This window comes from Sturnira hondurensis, unplaced genomic scaffold, assembly GCF_014824575.4.
Source record: "Sturnira hondurensis isolate 20B ecotype Veracruz unplaced genomic scaffold, ASM1482457v3 Scaffold0014384, whole genome shotgun sequence".
Lineage (NCBI taxonomy): Eukaryota > Metazoa > Chordata > Mammalia > Chiroptera > Phyllostomidae > Sturnira > Sturnira hondurensis.
Window position 1 is genome coordinate 35,404,009 of NW_028087015.1, and position 13,062 is coordinate 35,417,070.

At 48.0% G+C, this 13,062-nt stretch overlaps 1 protein-coding gene across 6 annotated transcripts in view; it reads left to right on the forward strand.

Moving 5' to 3' along the window:
• PDZD2 (PDZ domain containing 2) overlaps positions 1-13,062 on the forward strand; it is a 207,869-nt gene that overhangs the window by 115,866 nt on the left and 78,941 nt on the right. For 5 of the 6 annotated variants that reach the window (XM_037063120.1, XM_037063121.1, XM_037063123.1 and 2 more), the window contains exon 2: positions 4,815-5,316. In XM_037063120.1, the coding sequence (XP_036919015.1) occupies positions 4,815-5,316 (502 nt within the window). Of the gene's footprint in view, positions 1-4,814; positions 5,317-13,062 lie in introns of those variants that run through there. The other variant, XM_037063126.1, reaches the window with a different exon arrangement.

Sequence of the window (13,062 nt, forward strand, 5' to 3'; positions counted from 1 at the left end):
GGGCCTCCCCCGACCCCACTCTGTGGGTGTGCACTGCATGCCAGGCATCAGTAACCAATGGCCGAATGCCCGAGACAACTTTCAAAGGCACCTGGAGATTGCTCCTTCCAAGGGTTTTGGCAAAGCAGTCCAGGATATCAAACTTTTATAGCTGCCTCAAGCCCTCTTCTGATGGAATCAGGGCATGGATAAATAGTGTGTGCCTTTGGCCTTCCAATACCTGTCTTTGCCCCTCTCGTATCTCCTACCTTATTACTTTCTTGTTCTTCAAACACCAGACTTCAGCTTTTCCAAGACCCAAACTCCCCTGCCAACCCTGGGGAGCCCAGACCACAGGAATAGGACAGAGCATCAAGAAACAGGAGGGCCCTGGCTGGTGTAGCACAGTAGATTGAGCGCGGGCCTGCAAACCAAAGGGTCGCGGTTCAATTCCCAGTCAGGGCACATGCCTGGGTTGCAGGCCAGTTCCCAGCAGGGGATGCACGAGAGGCAACCATACATTGATATTTCTCTCCCTCTGTCCTTCCCTTCCCATCCCATCTAAAGATAAAAAAAAAAAAAAAACAGAGGAGGTACTCAAAGTTTTCTTTGCAGAAAGCACTCTGAGAGACAGGAAGAAGGAAGGGATCGGTTCTGAAAAGATACCCACAAAGGCCAAGTGGAATGAAGAACCACACACATTTCAAAAGGGGGGTTTCTAAGCTAGAATTCGGAACTTCGTTTCTGGATATGCTAGTCTTTCCTCATTTATCTTTAAGTCATCCTGGGATGGTCCAAATCAGAGACATGTTAATTGAACTCATTTCACATGCCAGAGGACAGATTGCCATTTCCAAAAGAAACCAAAGAATAATCACAGGGTAGAAAAGCTTCTAACTTTACCCATCGATCAAGAATAGGAGACCTTTTCTTTTTTTCAAAGTCATGTGATTATATTCCAGTTCTTCTTTCTTAAATGTTGGTTTGAAATTAACATATTCTAATGATGGATGAGAATTCTTCTGAATAGAAAAAAGGGGATTTCAAAGTATGAATTAGCCAGAAAGGTTCTGGAAAAGGTAGGAAACTTACTGCAACATAGGCAGGAAGGGAGTGTGGCAGCTCAAAGAATTATAAGAAAATTACCCTCTGCCTAAAAGTCTCTTTCTCCTCAACTTGCTAAAGTGTCCATAATTCACTCATTGTTCTTCGTCTTTGGGATGACCTTAGAAAATTCCGTGTCCAGGAAGGAATAAAATAACCTGTCGGACAGTTCCCTGAAGGTGTCAGGGTCTTATTTATTGCTAGGAAGCCAGGGGAGGGACGAGAGGGAGGGAGATGGTGCCCAACTAAAGATGAACTCCTCTTGCTCTGTAATGTTGCTGAGTGCGGGCTCTGCAGAGGGAATCGCATACTCCCAGTCATGGAGGGTTTCGAGGTTCCGGGAGCTTCTGTGAGAGCAGCAATGGGAAAGAGATTCAGGAGCCTCCGTTCTGCGTCTGCGGGCTGGCCTTTGGGGTGCTGAAAAGAAGGGCTCTGCTATACCACCCATCGGGTTGTTCAGAGCGTTAGTACAACAGGTAGATCCCCAACCCTATTTTGAAAGGACTTGCCTCTGAAAAGGTGAAACCCTTTTCAGGTCGTTGGGAGACGTCCAGGAGGCCCCTGGGATAACTCGGACATAAAAGGAGTGTTCCTATTTCCTCCACCGTGACACTTTGTCCTCAACACTGGATCGGGGTTGTTGGAGTGGCTTGCCCTCTGTCCCCAACAGTTGTCCCCGGGGCAGGGGCACCCACAATCATTATCATGCGAAAGCCACTTGGGGGACCCACTGTAATGCCTCATCCTCCAGATGAGGAAACCGCGGCGCCGGGAAGATAACACTTGAAGAAGCAGAAATGCCCGAGAGGGTGGCGTGGGCTTGGGAAGCAGACAGCCCTGGGTCTCCCACTTAGCCGTTACGGGAACCCGGGCAAGTGAATCTGTATTTTGGAGCCTCAGTTTCTTCTTCTATAAATGATTCTTAGGGAATACCTACTCAAAAAATGAACTCAAAACTTGGCCTGTATTATTTTATTTGCTCTCGTTCTCTTCAGATGAGGCATACTTCACCTAACATAAAACTCACTGTTTTAGACTGGTGTATTCGCTATGTCGTATTGTCGTTACCACTCTCTAATTCCGGAACGTCTCCATCACCACCCAGAAAACCCTGTACCTATCAGCAATCAGTCCTGATTTCCCCCTGCCCCCACTTCCTGGCCACCACTTATTTCCTCCCCATCTCTGTGGATTCTGGACATAGCCTAGGAGTGGCATCATATGGGTGGTCTGGCATCTTTCACTCAGCGTAACATTTCCAAGCTTCACCTAAGTTGTAGCAGATACTTCTTCCTTTCTGCCTCCAAATAATATTCCATCCTCTGGATATACCACATGTTGTCTCTATATTTGTCAGGTGGTAGAAATTTGGGGAAATTACCTTTTTTTTTTACATGGTTGGGCCGAAGGCCAAACTTGGCATGTCTAACTCTCAGCCTGGTCCTGTTTTTGCTACCGCACACCAGGTTTCGTAACATCTGACTACGCACATTGAATTCACAGTAGTGGGTCGCTCAAAGAAACCTTGTTTCTGGCTAACAGCTGTTAGGGTTTCCTACCTTTCTAAGGATTTTTCCTGTATGAAAAAAGAAACCACAACAATCCAAGGAAATAAAAAATCGACACATTGTAGAAAAGTTACACTGAAAACCAGTTTTAATGTTCGTTTTCTGTGCTCCGGTGGACTGGCCTCTGTCCCTCTTCCCCCCACTGCGTTTCACAGAACACCCTGAGGCTCGTGGGGTATCTGTCATCTGCCTGGGTTTTACCTGCCCCTTCATTACCGTGGTTTACAGCCCCGCATCACAGAGTTTTTATTCGCTTTGATTGCTGTTTAAAGACCTTTCTGTTTTGTTCACTTTCCTCCATGGCAAATTTAGAATTATTCTAATTATTCTTTTTCAGTGAGACGGTCCCTGACATTGCATTAGGTATGAGGAATGTATGCCTTTCGGCCCAGAACTTGGTATTAACCACAGCCGGTCACCTCTCCTTATGACCTGGCCCCCTTCCCTCATGCTGCTCGTGCCGGCTCTCAGGTCTGGTTTTCAGGCCTGGAGGGAGCGTGGCTGGCGTGGCATGCTTGGAAAAGTTGTTTTCACTTAGAGAAGATGAACGCTTTCTCTTGGTGGAGCACATGAGGACCAGAAGCAGATCCGACTCATTAAGGAGTGGGCTGTCGATGTTGTTTTCTTGGGAACTGGCAGTGTGCAGAATGTGGCAAGGGCCCAGGGGCGAGCCCCTGGGTTCATCTGGGGTTTGTGCTTCCTTATCTTGAGTGGCAGGGCTGGAGGGTCCAGCCCAGCCTGGTTTCCTGGCTTTGAGCAAGTGTTTTCTTTGCTGAAGCTTTAATGATCGGGTCTGATCACCACTAATGACCCATCTTATTTCATGTTCTCTTTTCTTGTTATTCCTTAAGGTCTGGAGAAGGATTGTGTGTCAGGCTTCACGTACATTATCTCATGGGTATTATTTCCTGCTTCTGAGTGTTTGGCAGCTGTAAAATACATGAGAAACAACCGAGCCTGGCCCTTGTTTTTCTCAGACGAAGGGTCCCCCTTCCCTCCCACTACTCCTGGTTCGCCCAGTTTCCACAGCCCTTTTTTGGTCCTGGTCCCTCGATGTACGTGTGTGCTTTGCCCTTTGTCAGCGTTCCTCGTAATGTGATGCCCAGATGTGATGGCAGCGGCACTCCGCGTGGTCTGCGAACAAGGAGACGAGAGCCATTACGCAGAAATGAGCCGATGCTCATTTAACACAGGACACGCATGCCAGCGCTCAGCACCGGCCGCATCTTGNAGGTCTGGAGAAGGATTGTGTGTCAGGCTTCACGTACATTATCTCATGGGTATTATTTCCTGCTTCTGAGTGTTTGGCAGCTGTAAAATACATGAGAAACAACCGAGCCTGGCCCTTGTTTTTCTCAGACGAAGGGTCCCCCTTCCCTCCCACTACTCCTGGTTCGCCCAGTTTCCACAGCCCTTTTTTGGTCCTGGTCCCTCGATGTACGTGTGTGCTTTGCCCTTTGTCAGCGTTCCTCGTAATGTGATGCCCAGATGTGATGGCAGCGGCACTCCGCGTGGTCTGCGAACCAGGAGACGAGAGCCATCACGCAGAAATGAGCCGATGCTCATTTAACACAGGACACGCATGCCAGCGCTCAGCACCGGCCGCATCTTGACACCCGCCGACACCACTCCGCCCCCCGGGTGGTTTTTCCCTCTGACTGCTGTGCCGCAGAGGTTCCCGTCGTGCAGTTGATTTCTCTGATCCTGAGAGCAGAACTGAACATCTCCCCAAAGCTGTTTTACCCATTCTTTACCCTGGGGACCCCAGTGTTGTTATAGCAGAACTGTATGAATGGGAGGCTAGAATAATTCTGATGTAAGAGGTTGCCGAGCTGAGGATTCTTATTTTTATGGTATGTTAGGACTGGCTCTCTTAATAGGAAAATCCTCCTCTGATTACCTATCCTGGGGCACTTTCATTAGTCATTTCTAGTTCATTCGGTTTTTCTGGCTGGTTTTGGAGTCATTTTTAGCATCAACAATTATATAGATTAAAAGAATGAAATGAGTGTTAAGTCTCTGTAGGGAGCTCAGTCCCTCAATCTGCTGGCTAGGTTTTTAATCACAAAGGCCCCCTCCGTGGGCCTTCAAGGGCACCAACCGGCTGCATTGTTCGCGAGGGGCGTGTTGAGGGTCTTAACCGCAGTTTTCTGTTTGCTGCAGTTACCTGGCTGAGCAGTGCTGGAATGGCGGCTTTATCTACCTGATCATGCTGCGTCGCTTCAAGCACAAAGTCCATTCTCCTTATAATGGCAACAGCAGCAACAGCTCTGAACCTGGAGAGACGCCTACCTTGGAGCTGGGTGACCGAACGGTGAAAAAGGGGAAAAGAACAAGGAAGTTTGGAGTCATTTCCAGGCCTTCTACCCACAAGGCCGCTGAAGAATCCAAGAGTGGCACTGGCTGCGAATTGGACAATGACCCCATCTCTGAGCCGGACAATGGCCCAGACCCTGAACTTGGCAATGGTCATGCCTTCGAGCTAGAAAACGGCCCAGATTCTCTTAAGGAGGTGGTCGGATCCCATCCAGACAGGTCAGAAGCGGACAGAGGGACAGAGAATAGAGTTCCAAAGACAGACGCTTCTCTGCCCACAAGTAATGACAAACGCCACTTCTCAAAATCGGGGAAGACGGACTTCCAGTCAAGTGACTGCCTGGCACGGGTAAGGTTCGGCTTGATTATAGAACCTGAGTTTTTAGAGTAATACTGTTTGAAGTTGCTTTTAAAGTTTAGAAAATGTGTCTAAGGTGACCTTGCGTTTAGAAGCCAACAAGTATATTAAGATAAACGATCAGAGGACTGGCAATAACAACCAAAAAATCCAAGTCATTTTATCCTACTTAAATAAAGAGTGAGTCGAGTGATCCTAAGTGGAAAATTCAAGCCTTCTGTGGTATGAGTTGAGTCATCTGAGGCCCAGATGAAGTACTTGCACTGCACCATTATTTATCACTGCTGTCACCAGGGGACTTGCCACTGCAAGGCCAAGAATTCCTGGTGGCAGCCGATAGCACAAACATCCAGGCCTCAGCACTACAGAGGAAGGATGTCCAACACGCAAGGAAGCATCTGCTTTTATTTTTAACACTTCAAAACCAGAGGCGTTTTCATGGGGTCGTGTTATTGCATTGCTGAATTCCAGCGAAGTTGAGAGATTTCACAAAAATCTCTGATGCTATGATATCCAGCTGTGATGGTCAGGGCTGGTCTTGCCGCCTAAAGGCAAAGCAGATGTGGTCTGTTCCGAATGGTGGTGGGAGCGCTTCCAGCCACAAACCGTCCCCCACCCCGACCCTCGGGCCTTGATAACCAGCACTCTCTCATTAAGTTACATTTCTTTAGGATCAGCATGTTCTGTCCAGGAATCCTTGTGGCAGATACTGCTATGGATTCTTCATGAAGCAGTGACTTCCTAAGTGGTTCCTGATTGGCGTCTTCTCAGACTCAGGAGACACTCGTAGGGATGAAAGAGAAAGTTGGAAAGGTGGAAAATGGGCCCAGAGGGAGTATACCGTTCAGCTTTGCTGGGAAGTGGAGCCCTGTGAGCAGAAATTGTGTCATTTCTGAAGGCTGTGCTATGCACTTATCTGCAGTGGTAGCCAGTCCGAATTGTGGGTTGAGAAGAACCAAAACAATGCTTTCTTGGAGGACCCTGTTCTTCCGTTGGCAGAGCTAGGGGGTCGTCTTGAAGCCTTACACAGAGGGAGGCCCGTTTGTAGATGGAAGTGTCGACAGACAGGAAGAAAAACAAATGCCTCTTATCAGTGAGTTTCCCAACCAGTTATGCTCCCCACAAAAAAGGGTTAAGGGCAAAAAAAAAGATTTTAATGGCACCCCACCCCCCAAATTAAGGCCAATAGGAATACAGCCCTGCTCTGGCTGGGTGGATCAATTGATCAGAGAGGACCGGTTGGTGCATATGGCAGGTGACTAACTGGTCAACCTCTCCCTCCCTGTCTGTCTTCCCCTCCCCCTCCCTCCCTCCCCCTCCCTCTCCCTCCCTCTCTCCCCCTCTCTCCCCCTCTCTCCTCCTCACTCTAGAATCCAGGAGTATATTCCCCGGTGAGGATCAAAATATTATTACTAATTCACATGGGAACATTTTTAGTGCTCCCAGACCCCCCAGATCATACCAAATCATTCCAAGTAACACACAGAATCTGAACTCACACCAGCACACAGTAAAAGCAGTGCCGCTCCTGCTGTCCAGGGGGCACCCCGCCTCTGTAACGCACCCTGCAGAACAAACGCCGGACACCCTTTTCGCTTTTTGCCTTTTCTCGTAAAGGCAAAAACCTCCTTTGGATTTCTTTCAGTCACTGAGAACAGGTCTACTGTAAGTCTCTTGTAAAAACAAAGTGACCTAGGTTCGTTTAATAACATGAACCTTCGAGAAGCAGGTAATCCCTGTATTACAATGCATCCCTATCAATGGATACCATACCTTGATATGATTTTTCCCCCTAATGGTTGGATTGTAAATACACAGAAAGCCTGGGGTGGAAAAAACTAAGTGAGGGAGTACTGACCTCCCTCACTATTGGAGATAGTGAGGGAGTACTGACCTCCAATCTACTATTGGAGATTTAAGGGACTGACGGTTTAAAGTTGACTCACACACGCCACTTAAAGAACAGGCTTTGATTTGTTGTAGGATAAGTGGAAATAATTTGGAGTGGTTTTAAAAGAGAAAAAAAAACACATTAAACTTTTGAAGTATCATCCTCTGCTTATCTTTATAAAAGGCAATAACATGACATTGAATTTCTGGATTGGACTGTCTGAGAACCACACCTGTCAGAGCACCTGAATTCTGTGCTCAAGGTCAAATGTGCAAAAAGTATCAGCGAAATGGTGAAACAAAAACCAACAGCCCAGCCGCCTGCCTCTAGAAAGAAGAGATGTGCCATCTGGAACTTGCTTTCTGCATCATTGCCTGTAATCTGTAGACTGATTATCGGCTTTTGGTCTTGCACAGTCGGAATGGGCAGCATACCTTCTTACACATGAATATTTTAGCACCCTTTTCTACCCCGGAAGTATTATCACTAGATGCATTTATCCCAAATTGATACAGTTGGCAAGAAGTAGCGTCCCCCACATCCAGGTGGCACTCCGACTGGAGCCGGTGGACCTTCACAGGAAGTTATCCGGTCCTTGAGCTGAGTGGCTTTTTATTTTTACTCCGGGATGAGCCCAAAGTCGTGCTAAAATGGACTCCCTAGTTACAAAATGAGTTATTTGCCTTCTAAGCCTTTGGAGGAAAACATTCCATTCCATTTGAATAATGGGAGAGTAACTGTGTCAGCATTGTTCTGTTTCTGCTTTATTAATGATTTAACATATCTACAAAGCTTTAGTAAATTACAGAAAATGTTTGTAATGATCATTGAGACCAGTTTTGTCAGGTGCTTCTTTTTCGTAGGCTTTTATTTGTTGCATGTTTTTATATCTTGTTCTTTCTTAACGGAGCTAAAGGAAAATATTTCCTCTAACATGTATCTCATTCTTTTAAAAACTCAGTATGATTCTATAAAATATGAACACATAATGATAGATACGCAACCAGATTAAAAAGTTGGGCTTATCACCCAAAACATTATAATCTCCTAGGACATAGATAAGCAGTTTTAGAAATGCATTCACTGTGACTCACTCACTGTCATCCAAGGCGACAGTTTTTGCAAGCCCGTTCAGACATATGTGTATTTTTGGAACACTGCATGGTACAAATGAATGCAACCAAAGGTCGTCATACAACAAAGAAAACAAGTCCTACCATCAGCCAGGCAGGTGAGTTTATTCACGATGGGTGCATGGGTCTGTGGGTCCCTTTGTGGTCTTACCCTAGTACTAGTGATCTGCCCTGTACAGTGCCAGGCCTCTTCCTGAGGCCTTTAGCAGAGACCTCACGAAGGTCTGAATCTGCAGGAAAGGATGGGGAGCTCTGGAGATTGACACTCAGGACATCCTCTCCCTGGTGGTCCCTGAGATTTGCAACGAGCAAATGCAGCATCAGGATGTCCCTCTTCCAGGAAGCCCCCAAGGTCACTGCATGAACTTGTGTCTTCCTGCATGGTAATGTCTCTTATGTCCACGCCTGCACCTTCACCTCTCTCCTGAACCCCGAGTTTCCACCACCTGCCTATAAGACGTCTCCATCCTGGCTGTTGCACATCGTGCCTAAAACTCGATGCATCACTTGCCGGCAGCACCGAGTCTGCACCAGTGCTCCAGGACTCACCGCCCCCAAGCTGTCCGACCACAGAGCTGGGAGCCCGCAAGTCCCCTCTCATCCTGGTTTACCCAGAACTTCCCCGGGTTTGGCACCGATGGTCTCATGTCCTGAGAATTGCCTTTATCCCAAGTTGGGGACAGCTGATACCCTCTTGCCAACTGAAATGCTGCCCTCTCTCTTACATCACATGCACTCAGCCACCAAGTCCCTTGAACTCCTGCTCCCTTTCGGATCCCCCTGCTTGCCCCGCTTCTCTTTCCCCGACTCCCACAACTTCAGGTCCGGGCCAGGCTGTCTTCATGCCTCATATGGCTGGTCACAGCGGTCCCCTACCCATCTCACTGCCCCCACGCTGACCCCATCATCCGCTGTCCCACTGCAACCAGCGAGACCCTTGTGAAGGGCAGGTGTCGTCATGCGTACACCAGCGCACCCGTGCACACTGCCGTGCAGACCCTTTTGACAGGTTCCTTGCACTTTCTGGGTAATGGTCAGACACCTTGTCCTGCGAAACACCTGCGGCCCAGTGCCAACTGATCCCTCCTCAACCTTCTGCCTCCCTGATTTGGGCTGAAGTAGTTTCCTTTTTGTTTTTGTTTTTTTTTCAAAAGGCCATGCTCGCTCCTGCCTCTGATTTTTGGCAGATGCTGCTCTCAGCATCATGTCTTCTCTGCTCCTCAGTGTGGCTCAGCTTCTGCCTCTCCTGGGGGACCGAGCACCGTGGCACCCTCTCAAGGAGGCTCCCATGACACCCTTGTCACCTGCCCCATCTTTCGGCACCTCCTCTCTGGGCCAGGACTTCCTGCTTACCTTCATCAATTCCTCAATCCCACGTGTTCCAAGTAGCCCTGGGCTGGGCACCCACAGTAGACTTTAAGGGCAAGGACCTAATTTGTCTTTCTGTCCTGACTCGGTGCCTTGCACCTGTAGGTGCTCTGTAGCTATTCGTGAATAAAGGCACCCAGGAGCACCAGGCCTGAGGGATGGACATCGAGTTCTCACCCTGGCATTCTCATTCCTGCTCTTGGGGCCTTTGGGCGGCCATGTCCTTTCTCTGAGCTTCTGTCTTCTCACCTATAAACGGAGCATTGTGGTCTGGAGACTAAGAGACTGTGACTTTGACATTACGATCACACATTACTTCATCGCTTACGGATTGTTCTAAACAAGAAGGGATGTGCATACAGTCTCAGAATAGGTTTACAACGAGAGCCAGAGCGTTTACTGCAGTGAAATTTGAGTTGGGTGATGTGCCTTCTCACATTTGGGGCAAAGGTGCTATTGTGAGATTTTACCTTTGGTTCCAGAAGAAGATGGGATCCTTTAGATGCTGTGGAGACAGCTCCCTTCGGTGAACTGCTCCTGTTTGGTAAATAAGTCCCCTCATTTGCTCCCGGAAAGAGATGCACATGCGCGCACACAGTCCTCGGCACTTTGTAGGAAGGGCAGCACCCCGACAGCATGCTAGAGGTCCGTAGTGTCCAGTTCTGTGTGGTTTGGCTTTTTCCCAGCAGGCTAACAAAGGCCCATGGTCCGTTAAGCCCACGTAAAGGGGACCAAAGCCTGAGCCATCTGTCTAGACGGAATCTGTTTCAGAACGCAGTTGCGTCTACAACCAGGTCAGTGTTCACACGCCGAACTGTGTTCACACACAGCACGAAGGTCTCCCAACTGAGTGAGCCCATGCCAGTCTCAGTAACTTCTGAAGAACCATAAGACTAGTGGATAAATATCTTACAACTGTTAATTTCATGACATGTATGCATATTGTTATGTGCCAGGCACGGTTCTAGTTGCTAGAGAGCCCACTGGGCAGGGCTAGATCACAACAGGTTGTACATGGCATCACCAAGAGCCAGCCTCATTCTCAGTTCAGTGGGGAGCTGTGGAAAGGTGTAAGCTGAGCGCACCGTGATGTACACTTTTTTACAGTTCACCCTAGAGGTGTAATGCAGAGTAGTGAATTGTAGGAGGTAGAGAATTAAAAAGAAGACCAGATTGGAGGCTATTGTGATAACCCAAGCTAAAAATGCTTATGGCCTTGACGAGGGTGGTGGCGGAGTGAGGAGCAGAAGTAGACGGATATGGGTCTGTTTTGCAAGTAGAGCTTAGAGCAGGTCTCGCTCTTGGCTTGCGTCTGACTTTTAGGTTGCATACCCCCTTCATCTTGAGTAGACGATGGTGTTTCTTCCCATGGAGATGGGGAGGCCTGGGGTGGGAGGCTGAGAGTCCTGTTTTGACCACACCGAGGCATGTATTGAATACCCCAGTAGAATTGTGAGGAGGCAGTTGGAAATATACTTAATATTATCATATTTTAGCTGGCCAGTTGGTTTTTGGCCAGTACCAGCTTTAGCCAAATACACTTCAAACACTGACTTTATTTTTAACTGAGTGCTGCTTTCAGCTCTAGGCCGATAAATTTAGCGCCACACTGACAGTTGTACAATCGAGGCCGGTAACATCTGCCCCTTCCTGTTGGGTCCTTCCCTTGTGTCCCTCCAAACTCCTGATCAGATGACCAAGAAATTCCAAGGCATGGAAACTTGCACTGATTTCTGTCAGCTCTCTCCTTATAGTTCCTATTTCCAACTGTGAAAAAATTCACGTTGTCGGATAAATGAAAAATGATCTGTCTCTTGACTTGGGGCCATACTGCAGATGAGTCCTTTCTGCCCTCTGAAGCCATTTTCATTAGATATGTGTTTTGCTTTTAACCAGTTGTGTGTGTTTGGGGCAGGATCAGGGGTATGGGGTCGGGGTGTGGGTGCTTTTGACAAAAACTGGCTTTAACTCTTTCAATGCACATTAGGGCATTACTCTTTCCCAGTGATCATAGCTTTGCATGTGTCTCATCACAAGTCCTGTTTCTAAGAGCATTTAAAAATGAGAAAGGACCATATCCAGTGCTGGGAACCACACCATCTAGGAACCATCCTTAGCCTGCTCTGTTTAACAAGCAGCAGGGTAGGACCGGGGGGGCAGGGCTGGGGAGGAATGGTGGTGTAACTAATAATGGGATGGATAGTCCTGTACTAATTTGGGCNTGCTTTCAGCTCTAGGCCGATAAATTTAGCGCCACACTGACAGTTGTACAATCGAGGCCGGTAACATCTGCCCCTTCCTGTTGGGTCCTTCCCTTGTGTCCCTCCAAACTCCTGATCAGATGACCAAGAAATTCCAAGGCACGGAAACTTGCACTGATTTCTGTCAGCTCTCTCCTTATAGTTCCTATTTCCAACTGTGAAAAAATTCACGTTGTCGGATAAATGAAAAATGATCTGTCTCTTGACTTGGGGCCATACTGCAGATGAGTCCTTTCTGCCCTCTGAAGCCATTTTCATTAGATATGTGTTTTGCTTTTAACTAGTTGTGTGTGTTTGGGGCAGGATCAGGGGTATGGGGTCGGGCTATGGGTATGTGTTTGGGGCAGGAGCAGGGGTATGGGGTCGGGGTGTGGGTGCTTTTGACAAAAACTGGCTTTAACTCTTTCAGTGCACATTAGGGCATTACTCTTTCCCAGTGATCATAGCTTTGCATGTGTCTCATCACAAGTCCTGTTTCTAAGAGCATTTAAAAATGAGAAAGGACCATATCCAGTGCTGGGAACCACACCATCTAGGAACCATCCTTAGCCTGCTCTGTTTAACAAGCAGCAGGGTAGGACCGGGGGGCAGGGCTGGGGAGGAATGGTGATGTAACTAATAATGGGATGGATAGTCCTGTACTAATTTGGGCTAAAACTGAACAGGCTTTTTTTTTAAAATTTCTAGACTCTAATAATGGTCCCTGTTGCTCTTAGGAAAGGGTGCGACAGCTTTTCTTGCTGAGAGAGGGGAGAGTACGGTCCCATACCTCCAAGACTCCGGGAGCCATTGGCATTTTTTCAAAGGAGAAAGCAAGTGAGGCCACCTTCTGCTCCAGTTTGTCCACTGTATCATATGGCCCAGGGAGGCAGCCACGAGCTGCCCCGTGTGCTGTGTGAGATGCCCAGTGAGCCGGGACCACAGAGAATCGGCCATCCCTGAGCTGGTTCCTTGTGGGGCTGTCCGCCAGGCCAGGGCTCTCACAGACTGGAAGGGGTGAGAGTTGCCATTTGGTGGTAGCACTGACTTTCAAGGATGGCTTCTTGAATTAGTGGAGCTCAGTGAGACACTGCAGGCCAGGGAG